The 14,042-nt window shown below is 46.3% G+C and overlaps 1 protein-coding gene across 1 annotated transcript in view; it reads left to right on the forward strand.

Moving 5' to 3' along the window:
- Window positions 1-14,042, forward strand: part of SYNPO2L (synaptopodin 2 like) — a 34,761-nt gene extending 20,719 nt beyond the window's left edge. Inside the window, exon 4 of the mRNA XM_035330287.1 lies at window positions 9,083-14,042. Within this exon, the coding sequence (XP_035186178.1) occupies window positions 9,083-11,418 (2,336 nt within the window). The 3' untranslated portion in view covers window positions 11,419-14,042. The remainder of the gene's footprint in view (window positions 1-9,082) is intronic.

The following is a 14,042-nucleotide window of genomic DNA, read 5'->3' on the forward strand; positions in this document are numbered from 1 at the left end:
TTGGGATCCTTCTGCAGCCAGGACCTCCCCTCCTCACCCACCCATGCTCCTTGAGGTGCACTGTATTTTCACCCCCATCCCCAACTGTCTGCAGTGCACTCAGGTTTTCTCCCAACTGGCAATACCAATTGCTGGCAGAAGACAGGCATACCAGGACAGTGGTCTAGTCCTAACTTGCTATCACACTGTAGGAATTTGTGTCAGTGCAAGAAGTGCTTCAAAATATCTCAATTTAAACTTATCCACTGAACTATTTTTAGTTCCCAGGACTCAAGAGTCTTTCCATGTACGGCAAGGAAAGGGAGGGAAAAATGGGTGGGGAAATTTCCTCTTCTGCTTTATAAGGGCCTGGCTGTGGGTACACATTCATCAAAGTTAACTACATTCCATATCAGAAAAGGAAATCCTTCTTGTTCAAAGCGGATGTATGGCAGCATCACTTGCAGAGATAGGATGCTTATAAATAAGTGGCCTGTTCATTGGAGGGTCACACAGATTACTTCTTCTAACAGTGCAGTCACATTTCTCTGCAGAGAGTGTGTGAGCAACAAGCCAACTACCAGCCTATTACAACGCATACAGGCCACAGGAGTTGCGAAGAAGATAAAGTATCTGAATGGCAGTTTGAACTTATTGCACCACGTCTTCTACTTGGCTTTCACCTTTGACAACTGTGACTAATAACTGCATCGTTGGTAGGCTAGCTTAATGGTTTTGCAATTCACTGCAATCTAGAAGACCAAAAGATCCCCCCCATTCTACCTGCATAAAAGTAGAACAGAAAAACATTCTGCTCAGATCAGGAAACTAAAATTAATCACCTGGACTACTGATCTGACAGGAAGTCTGCTGCTTGCAGTATGAAACAATGCTGAATAACCCTTGGGCCTTGCTACTCAGTAAGCAGCCAGCCCCTAGGAAAGCAAGGACAACAGCCTCCATGGTTGAATCACTGATGGGGAGTCTGACCTCACCTCAGCATGCATTGAAGTAGAAATTGCCTCCACTTGGGAAATCAGTTTACATACACTGGTGTATGCAATCTGGCTTTCTGCCTTTGCTTATGAATCTACCACTTAGTATTAACATTCAGTTTTGAACTCTCTGCAGCTTGGAATGCTTTTATTAAAGAAAACAGCAGTGACATAAACAGTGTGCATCTGGAGCCCTCTCCATCTAGTTTTAGGCTTGAGTATATCACTTGAGCTTATACCTTTGGTTTATGTTTTCTACCGAAAGCACAGAGGAGATATTTTCAGGCTGATGTATTAGTTGCTTGAGCAGAGATTGTCTGAAAATTTCTAGGTTCCAGGATTTTCAGAGCTGAGTTGAAAGAAATTGTAATGCAAAGAATTCCTCTCCCTGTCTAATTTTGTTTCCATCAGGTCTGAAAGTGATATGGGACTTGCTGAAAAGGTTGGGACAAGTAGGCAAAGCTAGTCAGAGACAACACTGAAATGAGAAAAAATGATAGTGATGGGGGAGGGAGAAGCATTAAAGGGCGTGGCATAAAAGCACTTTGAAATGGGGCAATTAAGCAATAGGTAATTTCTCAACAAGAGCGAGAGAAAATTACAGTTAGGAAGGAGAAAACTGAAGAACCTGACAAATATAATTCAGCAGTTTCCCTTAAATCCATCGCAGGAAGGGAGATCAGTTTGTTGTGAAATCCGGAAAGCTTCACTGTCATCAGCATGTCTACCGCTCATTTTAACCAAGGATCTGGCCCTCAGTGTAGAAGAAAGAGGAGCAGGAATGAGGGGGAGAAGATTCAGCGTATCTTGACACACTGAGTATACTTAAAAGGACAAAGCTGAATCATATCCTCTGTACAGGTAAAATGTAAGGTCTTAGCAAAAATCGTATTAGGACGACCCTCAGGTCTTTGTTAATACCCTGGGATAATGGGAAGGGACTCAGAAAAGGAGACCAAGAATATCAGCCTTCTTACAGAAAAAAAAATTCAGCTTCAGTGAGGTGAATGAAGTAGTTCTTTTAAACACACTTCATGAAAAACAAAATGATCAGTAAAAAAAACATAGACGAAAAACAATAAAAAGACACCAATCAGTGACCTGTTCAGTAAGGCAACATACTTTGTGGCTGAAAAAATAAGGTGGACACAGTGTATGTTGACTTCTGCAAGATATCTGATATGGTTCCATATGACTTTTCCAACTACAGAAATATGGGAGAGAAGGGGCTACTGTAAGGTGACTACACAATTGGCTAAGTATAGAGCAGAAAACGCACCTATTAATGGCTCATGATGTCAGGGTAGCTAATTGGCTACGTTGGTAGTGGTGTTTCACTAGGCTTCTGAATCCAGTGGGACCACCTCTATATTTTCATCCATGGAGCTTTAAACACTAACGTATGTCAATCAAATGTCCTCTCCACCTCAATGTTACATGACTGGCAAAAAGACAGATGATTGAAAATCCCAACCCTCCTCTCTTCTGTCAGTGGATCTTGTCCTCTGGCTGCACCCAGACAGACCAGGCAGCGTGTGCTCTGGGGCACCCCAGAGCCCCATAACTGCTCTTATTCAGAACTGGGACCTGGCACGGACAACTTGCAGCTTTTCTGTGGTCTTTCTTCCCACAGAAACCCAGGTGTGTGGGGAACAGGGGGAGGGAGGTGGGTTATCTGGACTGAGGAGCTTGGAAGTGTTCCCAGGTCCACCACCATTGTCTTCGTATCTGCTTTTTCAACTGCAAATTCTTCCTAGTGAATCTTTTTAAATATTGTTGTTTCTCTTGAGTGTGTTGTACCTAGCAAGCAGTAACAGCAAATGGCAGTAATACCATTTCTAATGGATGGCCTGAGGATTCAGTGAGATTGCAGTGTGTTAATCAGCAGATGACATAAAGCATGGCAAGTACGTACAGTTGTCCTGTGGAAGGCTAGATTTTTAGAATGAGGTGGGAGCTTGACAGGTCACAGAAAGAGACTAAAATCAATTAGATAACAAAATATATGACAAGTGCTACAGGACTAATCAAGTACACAGACCCAGGTGGTGAACATATGCTTGCCTGTATTACCAGAGAGTGGATGCTGGAAACACTGAAGGACAAAGGGAAGAAGAATCAGTAATACCCTGCTGTCAGACATCAAGCAAACCTGTGAGCAGCAGAATGATCCTGGTGTTCTTTTAATTTATGTCTCGTATGTGATATTCTTTCATGTCTACTAAATGCATATCTGCCTGATGCTTCTCATATTCAAAATGGGAACTTAGATTTTTTTTTGTGTGTTCTTCAGTTTTTGGTGCCTAATGAAGGCCACACTCAGGCTTTCTGCTTCCTATGGTGGGGTCTATCTCCTCTGTCCAGCAACCTATCTTCATGTAACTCATAGGAAGCTTTGTATCTTTGTGACTTCAGACTGAAATTAACAAATGAGCTCAGAAGCTTCTAGGGTGAATCACGTAAATAAATAAATAAATAAATAAGACAAAAACAACAACACAAAACTTGCTCTGTGACCACATAAACCCTTCTTAGGAAATCAGGCTAAAAATGCAAAAGACAGATTCTCTAGTACTTTCAACTTACTGTCCTGGCAAAAAAAAATAAAGCTCTCCTTTGGCAGTTTTGTTGTAGAAGGCTATGCAGGGAATATCCAGGGCCCGAATGTCAGAGGGAAGCCAGCAATGTATACTGCCTTTTGCTCTGAGGACACATTTCCCTCCAGCTCAGGAAAGAAGTCAAACTCTCAATCAACCGAGGGAGATTTTTTTTGAGTGAACAAGCAGGATACCATGAGACTAACACAGAGACGAATTGCTGCCATGCACAGCAATGTCTCTGAACCTTTTTAGCCTAGCAGGGTTCTTCAGTAGCAGTGTGGGAGTCAAAGAATGGCAAAGAATGGTCAAAAATCTACTAAGGGACTGAGTGCATTTTTTCTCACGGCTGTTGATTTCTGTCTTCCTAACACCAGAAGATGGTAGTGGGGCAGTGCCTCACTAGTAACTCTTAAAATCACTAGCCATTTAAGAAAATGCACTGGTTTCATGAGTACTTAACTGTACATTTAACTCTAGCTACATGCTTAAGTGTTACAGACTTCAGTATGACCACAGCATTTGTCTGTACCATGCTAAACTGGAGGTGAAGGCAGTATTAATCTTTTATGTTATGCACAGTTTATGTGACAGAAGTGTGCAAACATCCAAGAATGAGAAATAAGTTTTCTGTCCCAAGAGTTACAATACTTCTTTTGAGTAAATGAATATATAGTCCTCTGCCATATTCTGCAATTCAAACATTAGTTGTAGCTTGAAAGGCTGGCTTTCAACAGGGAAATACTTGGAAGGCCAATATAACCTATTCAAATCTTATTTTGAAAGGACTCCAGATATGAAGAGCATGAGATGTCTATATCCTCTAATGACTTACTGAGATATTTGCAACATTAGCCATGGAAGAATGACCTTGCCCAACATAAATAGCTGGAAAAACAAAATTGAAGTTATCCCATATGAAAAAATAGTAGACAAAGTAATATTTCATCACAAAGGAATAGTTTTGTTTTTTTTTTTACATCTGAAATTAGCAACACACTTATTTTCTTTAGTATTGGCTTTTCTAGGATTTAGTCTTTAGTAATAAAATTTACCAGCTTTATGTCCTAGTGAACATGAACAGTATCTGACATTGCATAAGCCTGCTTGTTCAGCAGTTTTCTTGAGTACACATTACAATGCTTTCTTGATGTGTGTCGTAATCTTAAAAAGTTTTTGCACTTCTCTTTACTGTAATTAGTAACTTAATTTATTCCACTTCAATGAAATTTAGTTAAATCAGTACATAGAAAAGTCTTTGAAGGCTTTGCCTAATAGATTTTTGTGTGTGTATTATTCCAGCATAATTTAATGGGAATAAAATTTGAGTGCACTACAAATTAGCAAAAAGTTTTCTATAGAAATTGTCCACTACACCAGCAGAATGTAGGAGAGTTTTATAACTCTTCTCTTTACTCTCTTATCCATTCCATTTGAATGTTCTTAAGAGAGATTTTTTCAGAAGTGCAGAGCTATATTTTCATTTCCAATTGCATATGGCATGTATCAGATTTGACAAGGCTTTTTCAAAGCGACTGTATCCCTGTATGTGTAAGAATTAATCAGAGAAAAAACGACTGAGCCGCTTTCATTGCTCTTGCTGTAAAAACCTCAGTACGAGGCATATTATGCCTCTCTTACAGCAACGTTGCCTGCAGAAATTGGCTTTCTTGGCATTCAGCAATGGTTAATGGATTTTAGGAGGCATGGTCAGACCTTCCTTCTTCTAGACTCACTAACACCTGAGATGGTGTGCTCAAGTCCCGGGCTACGGTACTGCTAGGGCTGTACGTCTGCTGTATGGGAGGATCACAGAGCAGCGTCCCACAGCTGCAGCTCTGGGATTCTCTCCCAGGCCCTATTGCTCGTGTACAGAAAGAGGCAGTAGGACAAGGCCCAGCCAAAGCACGGGAGATGCTGAGCAGCTCACAGGGTCACAGCTGTGGAGATCTGTGGACTCCCAGCACCCTCTGTTCCCTTCCTCTTTGTCCACCCCACTCCTTATTATCATCAACTCATCTTTCATCACCCCTCAGTCTCCAGTGCTGGAGCTCTGCATGGTGCTGCCAAAACAGCACTCCTTGGCCTCCAAACCCTCTGTCACCCTCCCTGGGCACAGCCACACTCTTCATTATTGTATGCAACAGCCTTTGCCATTTTAATTCAACTAAACCACTTCACTACAGGCACTCAGGATCCTAATGCTCCTATGTTAAATATTCCTCAGTCCTGACACACAACAGGAATCGATGACATGGACTGGGACTCACTCCTCAGACATGAAGCACAACTGATATACATAGGAAAATAAAACCTCTCCTCCAGCCTCTTTTGTTCTTTATATTTGCCCGGAGCTGGGTGCTCTCTGAGGGTTTCAGAGAAGGAAAGCTGCTTTCCTCTTGGGTGGGTTTCTCTGCCTTGCCATGTTGGACATGAGCACTGTGTTAGCCTTGTCTGTTTGCAGGACATTGAGGCACTACTTAGAAACACAGCTTCTAACCTGAACCTTGCACCACAGAAGCAGTAAGAGAAGAGATTTATTTTAATTTAATTCTCTTAAAGAAAAAAAAAAAAAAAAAAAAGAGTTTCTCCTCACAGGGAGTGGAGGAATGAAGGAGGCTGTTTAAGTGCCAGGTGACAATGTCCATCACACTGCTCAGTGATGAAGCTAAGAAGACAAAAATAGACCAAGTGACCTCATGGCTTTAGGCAGCAATGCCTATGAGACAAAAGAGAGGCTTTAAAAGGCTTGTGAAGCTGATAGCAAAGGGCTTGGACACCTCAGAGTTTTGGTTCTGCTCCAGCAGGGAACTGCTTTGCTTCTCTTTCATTGCTTCTCTCTGTTTATGGGGAGTTGTGAATTAAACGGGCTTTGTGACATGCCCAGCTCTCCAGGTCTGGACTCTGCGTTCTCAAGCTTGGATCAGCCTTATGCAGGTACAGATGTCTCCTCTTTCCATTTTTTTTCCTTTTCACTTTTCTTTTCTTTTTTCTTTTCTTTTCTTTTCTTTTCTTTTCGTTTCGTTTCGTTTCTTTTTTTTTCTTTTTTTCTCTTCCTTTTCTACTTTCTCTTCTCTTCTCTTCTCTTCTCTTCTCTTCTCTTCTCTTCTCTTCTCTTCTCTTCTCTTCTCTTCTCTTCTCTTCCTTTTTCCTTTCCTTTCCTTTCCTTTCCTTTCCTTTCCTTTCCTTTCCTTTCCTTTCCTTTCCTTTCCTTTCCTTTCCTTTCCTTTCCTTTCCTTTCCTCTCTTCTCCTCTTCTGTTTTCACTCCTCCCTTTTCCCAGTTCATTTCCCTATTCTGCTTTCACTCTTGTTCTTTTTCTTCAGCAAGACATTTTAGGAAAATTTCTCTTTTCCTTTTTTTCTTAAACCATTGTGGGAGATTGTAGCTTGAATACCATGATATTTTTTTCTGTTCAGAGAATGGGTGTAATTTGTTATGTGCTTTAGCCTTTATACGAAGGGATGTAAGAAGAAAGGGAGACAAGCTGCAGGTCCCAGAGAGCCTCAGTTTCCAGCTGCTTCAGAGCACAGAGTAGTTCAGAACAACTTGCTAAGGAAGCTGTACGTGGACATTAGTGCTGGGCCTGGCCCAAGAGTTGGTTGAGGCATAACTAAGACTATCTACTGTTCTATGTTCTGTAACTATACTTGCTAGCCCACACTCCAGAGTTGGGCCCTTTCCTGGTGCTCTGCTGCCCGAAGGGCTGCACAGACACTCCCTTTGGACGGTGTAGCTCCCTGGATGTTAGCTCCCGATGCCAGAAATCTTCCTCTGAGTCACTCATGCAGAATTGACATAGTCTGGACTTGATGTAGATTCTATAGTGATGCTCTTCCTCCTTGTAAATTTAGAAGCAAAATATAAGCCTGGTGAGGTATAGTGACTGGATCCTTGTAGAAAGAAATCTCTCTTATTTCCTCCACTGTGAAAACCCCCAGACACATGCATGCAGACTTCTAAGTGGAGTGGACAGACCTTCAGGGACTGTAACTCGTTTCCATCATGGGCAGCAGATATTTGAGGGCAAATTCACAACAAAATCCTGGATGCTACATTAGTCTTGGTTTAGCTTAAAGCTGGTATGTAAAGAAAGTTTTGCAGACAGCCTTCACTCTCCAAGTGTAAATACAAATGGTGAGCCATTTTTTCAGGTCAGCACTGATTTTGCTTTTTCTAGTTTTCTGGGTGCAAAGAGGAAGAGTGGACCGAGCACCCAAGTAAGGTGATTTCAAACCAGAGAAGTCCCCCTACTGAAATCACAAGGCTTGTGAAAATCAAGCATGTGCTCTGGAATTGCTGTAAACCTTGAGACGAGTCTTTCTTTGTCTTTATCTTAAGCTTTGTGGAAGAATGACTGCTCTGCAGAGCAACTCCTTATTTTTAGCGTGTGGTAAGAGAGGGAGGCTATTTCTGCTGTGGTTAAACTGGTGCAGTATGGAACAATGACATCTGCCACAACTGTGCAGCCTAGCCAGGTTTTAGGGGACATCTGCAGCCCCCAGGAAAGCTAGTGTCCTTCCTAGCTAAGCTCCCTCTCCCCTGCTGTCCCCAGTGCAAATAACGGCCACATTAGCTGGTCCCCATTGAATGAATGCTCCTTGATGAAACAAAGATCCCAAGAGGGCTGAGCAGCTTCCATCCTTTCCTTACCTAACACCATCCGCCAGCACTGCCTGCAGCTCTCCTGTCCTGTCCTGTCCTATCCTGTCCTCTCTTCCCCCCACCTTCAGCAGGGCATATTTTATTTTTTTTCTGTGCTAGTTAGTGCAAATTTCTCTCACTTGAACACCAATTCTAGGGAAGTCCCTGCTTTCAGTAGGGCAGCTGAGTTTGTTTTTTTGTTGAATCTTGCTCACCCCGACTTCCTGCATGCCGGGCAAAGAACTCAGCGTCCCTCCCTGGGGCTTTAGTGTCCATTGGACTGGCAGAGCAGGTGGAAAATGATTATCCCGCCCTTTCATGCCAGTGTCCCAACAGGTGTTGGCTTTTCCAGGCAAGCCTGTGTAAGTGGATTCCTTCTGGCCTGGCTGCTCGGTCGTGGAGGTCTGGGATTCTTGCTCGGGAGCAAATGCTGTTTCCTTGCCGGGCATGGGGCACAGGCAAGGGACTGCAGCAAGGGTGAAAACCTGCCTCCTGCTGCTGTGGGGCCGCTGCACACAGTGCTGCTGCAAGATACTCTGACTAGAGCTGGCACTGCAGGGCTCATGCCCCAGTTGTGCCTCTTGAGCTCTTTGTGACTCCAGTATCTTTGGAGTAAGGAGAGTTCCCTCCCTGCACGTGTATGAACTTTTTTGAATTGTGTTTGCAGTGAAAGAGAAAACTGAACATGGGTTTGTATCAGTAGGTCCTAAAGACACTATCAGGAAAGGCTGGAAAGAAAAGGAAGGGCAGGGGGTGACGGTGTGTCTTCTTGTATGAGCACTCAAATTCCTATAGCCGTATCACTCTCCATCTCTGCCCATCCAGCCTCTTGCTGAGCTCTAAGCTTGCCTCTCTTTGTCTCTTGCAGAGCTTCACCGCCACGAGAGCATCCAAGAGAAGAACGTGAAAGAAGCCAAAACCAAGTGCAGAACCATTGCATCCCTGCTGACAGACGCACCGAACCCCCACTCCAAGGGGGTGCTGATGTTCAAGAAGCGCAGGCAGAGGGCCAAGAAGTACACATTGGTAAGCTTTGGCAGTGTCGACGAAGACCGCTCCTACGAGGAGGAAGACGGAGTTTTCCCAACTAGTGAGTCTGAATTTGACGAGGAAGGTTTCTCTGATGCCCGAAGCTTAACAAATAACTCAGACTGGGACAACACTTACCTGGACATTGAAAAGTCCAAGTCAGACTCTGAGCAGAAAGAAGAGAAGCAAAAAGGTTTGAGTGAGGCCTCAGGTAAAGGAGCTCGCTTATTTGAGCAGCAGAGGGAACGTGCCGGGAAGTACACAGTAGAGAAAGTCCCTGCAGAGAAGAGCCCCCAGCTCACCCCAGCTGTGCAGCCACAGCCGGGCATGCTGAATGGAGAGATGCCTGTGCCACAGAAGACAAGCAGTGTGCCCCTCAGCATCCACCTGGAAGGTGTGCAAGTGCCCAGCAAGCAGCCAGCCACTCTGCCCACTCCGCTCCTGGCTCCCTCCAGCCCCACTGTCTTCCAGCCGCCCCCCGGCACCCCCGACCCCTTCTCTGCAAGCACGGCCAGTATGTTCAACAGGTCTGCACGGCCCTTCACTCCTGGCTTTTCTGGCCAACGCCCAGCAACATCCTCTGTCATCTTCAGGCCATCTGCCCCCAAAAAAACCGCTGAAAGCCTGGGTGGGCAAAGCACGGCGGTTCCCCCTTTCTCGCCTCCGGCTCCAGGATCACCTGCCAGTGCCCCAGTGCCAGCACACCGTGCTCCAGTGAGCTCCTCCACATCTCTGTATATTCCCGCACCAGGAAGGCCAATGCCACCACTAGAATCACAGCCAAGAGCGGGAGGAAGCGCTCCAGAGACTAAGCCTTCCACCAACACTGCCCGGACATCCACTGCCTCTATATTTCTGTCAACTCCCTCAAAGCCAGGAGGGGAGATGGCTTCTGCAGCATCCCAGCCACGAGCCCCTGGAACAGCCTCTTCTTCTTTGTATATCAGCCCAGCGCCATCGCAGCACATGGTAAGCAGCTCCCCACTGCCAGCGCAGCCTTCTCCTGCCACCTCCCCAGCAACGCCACGGCCTCCTTCCGAGCCCTTAACCTCCAGGGAGCAGAGGATCGCTGTGCCGGCTCCCCGCACAGGCATCCTGCAGGAGGCCCGCCGGCGGGGCAACAAGAAACCCATGTTCAGTAAGATTGAGGAGAAGAAGAAGAACTCACCCAACCCTGAGCTCCTGTCGCTGGTGCAGAACCTGGATGAGAAGCCAAAAGGTGACCACCCTGGGGCAGGCTTTGAGTCTGGGCCTGAAGAGGACTTCCTCAGCCTGGGCGCCGAGGCCTGCAACTTCATGCAGTCCTCTGGCCGCAAGTTCAAAACCCCCCCTCCAGTGGCTCCGAAGCCTCAGCAGCAAGATGCTGGACTGGTAAATGGAGCCCACGACATGCCTCAACTTAAAGGCAAGGGGGCAGAGCTCTTTGCCAAACGCCAGAGCCGCATGGACAAATTTGTGGTGGAGACAACACCGAAGCCAGAGTCCAAGCCCAGGACCCCTTCTCCTTCCCCTTCTCTACCTTCATCCTGGAAATATTCACCCAATATCCGGGCTCCCCCTCCAATAGCTTACAACCCAATGCATTCCCCTTTCTATCCTCTGGCAGCCAGCAAGTCTCAGGCTAGCAAAGCAGAGAGCAAAGTCAAAAAGGCACCTGGCCAGAAATCAGGGCTCAAGGTCATCGATTTCATGCGCCATCAGCCCTATCAATTAAAGTCAGCCATGTTCTGTTTTGGAGATCCCCCAAGCCCTAGCACGGAGTCTTCTGCTCAGCCAGCCCAGCAGGCCGGCTCGTCCTTCACCGCAACCAAGCAGGTCCCAGTGAAAACAGCCAAGACCCAGGAGATTCGTCGCTTCTCCACCCCAGCTCCCGCACCAGCCTCAAGCAGCATGGCACCCACCGTGCTTGTGCCCCGCTCAGCCACCACGCTGGATGAGCCAGTGTGGAGAACAGAAATGGCCTCTTCTGCCCCTGCTACCCCAGCACCCTTCCAGGTAGAGCTCAGCCAGTCCCCTAAGCCATACCAGAGTTCCCCTGAGCTTGGTCAGACGAGCCTGGGGCCTTCCCCAAACCCTGCCTCAGCCTCTCGGTTTCAGGTGGCCAGGCCCAAATTCTCAGCAGCCAGAACAGGGATGCAGGCCAACGTGTGGAGGCCGAGCTTTGGCCACCACTGAGGCTGGCACCACTACCATCCCATCCATGGCCCCGCAGAGATAGTGCTCGTTTTGTCTTTCATGTCAGCTCAGTACATTGGGGTGAGTGATGTAAAATGAAGAAAAGAGAAAAAAAAAATTACCCCCTTCTGTACCACCCTCTCCCCCAACCTCCCCTTGGTCTCAGATGGGCAGCTTCATGGCAAGGCTTAAGGCTGTGGCTACAGATGGAGGAAGAATGTGGAGAGAGGGCATGTGTGGTACACAGGGACTGGGAACTCGACTGCACCAGCAAAACCCATGTGTGGAGAGACAGGTGTTGTCTCAACGAGGACATGCAGTGGTTTCCTCCCGAGGTCTTTGGAGTCAACCCTGAATGGAGGAGCCTTGGTGAACAAGAGCCTGCCATGAGGAAAGGGTTGGAGACAGGATTACAAAAGAGAAGTCCTACTTTCCCCATTAGACTGCTTTTTCGAGAGCCTGTGAGGCCGTACATAGGCACACCCATACACACACACAGCAGCAGTCAGCAGGGAGAGAAAGGAGAAGTGGGGCTCTGCCTTGGACACTTCTGCCAGATCTCCCTCCATGGGAAAGGAGGCAAGAGAGCAGAGTGGGGGTTTGCACGTGCACATGTACGCAGTGTGTTCTTCACAGGAGGATGGCAATGTGTGCCTGTTCCTGTGGTTGCCAGGTGGGGATTGAAAGAAACAATCCTAGCTGGTGCAAAACTCAGCCATCAGGTCTGGGAGCAGCTTGCCAGAGAGGTGTAGAATGGACTTGGTGGGACTACCACCCGTTCCCCACAGAAGGAGCTATCAGTTTTTGGAGATACACAAAGGGCAAAGCTAAGCTCAAAGCTCAGGCAGTGGCTGGTTGGCTCCAAGCAGTCCCTGCAGCATTAGTCTCACTGGAACAGGATACAGATGCTGTAAGTATAAAGAAGGATTGTGTGGGAGAAGGTAAAGTTGGCTTAAAAGGAGGCAGGATTGAACAAGCATTTGCATTTCAGCTTTTTGTTCAGTGGACAGAAGAGTGGCTAGATTGGAAATGGGTCTTGACATAAAGCTTCCTGAAAACTCTCTGTTGAGCTGGAAGATGGATCTCCTTTACAGACAGTCACAGCAGGAGAGTGGAGTACAGGGAAAGAGAGTCACAATTACATTACATTACATAATAAATGATTTAAGTATCCTCAGGACCGATTGATAAAAACTGAAGTGCTCTGAGATTCCCAGAGGATCTGCATTCTCACACACACACACTTTGATTGCCCCAGGCTAGCCTCAGACCTAATCCCTACACCAGAAGTATACAAGAAGAAAGCATTCCCTCTCCCAAGAAGGAATATCAGTAGGGTCTGTACATGTGTGTGTGCCCATCACCTATGCTCTAGTCTGCACAAACCTCTGACATTTGTTTTTTTGCCCTTGCTCCCCCTTTTGTGGCAGCCTCACAATGTGGGCTGGAGAACCCAGCTAGCAACTCTGGTCCTGGACATGCCTGAGAGGGAGGGAATGAGAGAAAAGGAAAAGCGATACACAATCCTGCCAGGCCCCTTTGAATCCTTCATGTCTGGCCGGCCTCAATCTGCAGGCCTGTGTTTGCAGTGCACATTGCTGGGAGCCCTGGAATGTAGGATGAGTGTGCTGGGGAGGGAGGAGGACAGCAGTTACACCTCTCTTGGAAGACTATCAGCCATGGGAGAGGTTGGAGAAAAGAACTTAGGGCATGCCCTGAGTTAATAAGAAAAGGGATAGCTGAGCCAGGGGAGGTGCTGCACCTGGTTGTATGACAGAGGAGCAGTCAACCTCAAATGATGAGGTGACGTTCCATGTTCCTGGAAAGCCCTAGAGGGGAGGTCTTAGGAGAAGTCATCACTGCAGAGTTAACTCAGATCACCAGAATCCACTTCACTGTGAGGGGGAGCAGCCACACTACAAAACCTGACTTGGATGATTGCTTTCTCACTCATCCTGTGCTGCACTGTATTGCTATTGTTGCTGCACATATTGCCATGTGCTCTAGCAAGATAAATGTCTGTAATTCTTCTCACAGAAAGGAGAAGAAGTCTTCAGTTTTTCTAGGAAACCTGTGGGGAGGAACTAAAGGACTGGTAGTGCTGCAAAAGCTTTGTCTGTAATCTCCATGTGGAGTGCTGGCTGGGTGTCACTGACAGACCAGCTTGCCCAGGCTGAAAGCATCACTGAACTCAGGTGTATAGAGGGGTTATGTGGACCAGAGAAAGGGTGTTCAGGGATAATTCTGCAGTGAAGAAATAACCTCAGAAAGTTTGAATCTTACTCCAGTGTTCCTGTCCCTCACGGACCTAAAAATCTCAGGAACTTCATTCTGCCACTGGGAAGAAAAACAAAACAAAACAAAAAACAAAAGAGAGAAGTCTGTTTTTAGTATGTTCAGGAGATTGCATCTGGCCTGTATTTGGGTGGTGCTGCTCCAGATTTCTAGGAGACACTTATGCAAGTCAACAATGATGGTCAAACACTGTGGAATGTTACATGGCAGGACCTGAGTGGAATAACTGGATTTGGCCCATAATTTCTGATAATGTAGTGGGCAGGAGATGAAAAAAAACACGCTAGGTCTGATAGGAGAACTAATACTGAACATCAGAACAAGGAAAA

The sequence above is a fragment of the Oxyura jamaicensis genome, chromosome 6 (genome assembly GCF_011077185.1).
Source record: "Oxyura jamaicensis isolate SHBP4307 breed ruddy duck chromosome 6, BPBGC_Ojam_1.0, whole genome shotgun sequence".
Taxonomy (NCBI): Eukaryota; Metazoa; Chordata; class Aves; order Anseriformes; family Anatidae; genus Oxyura; species Oxyura jamaicensis.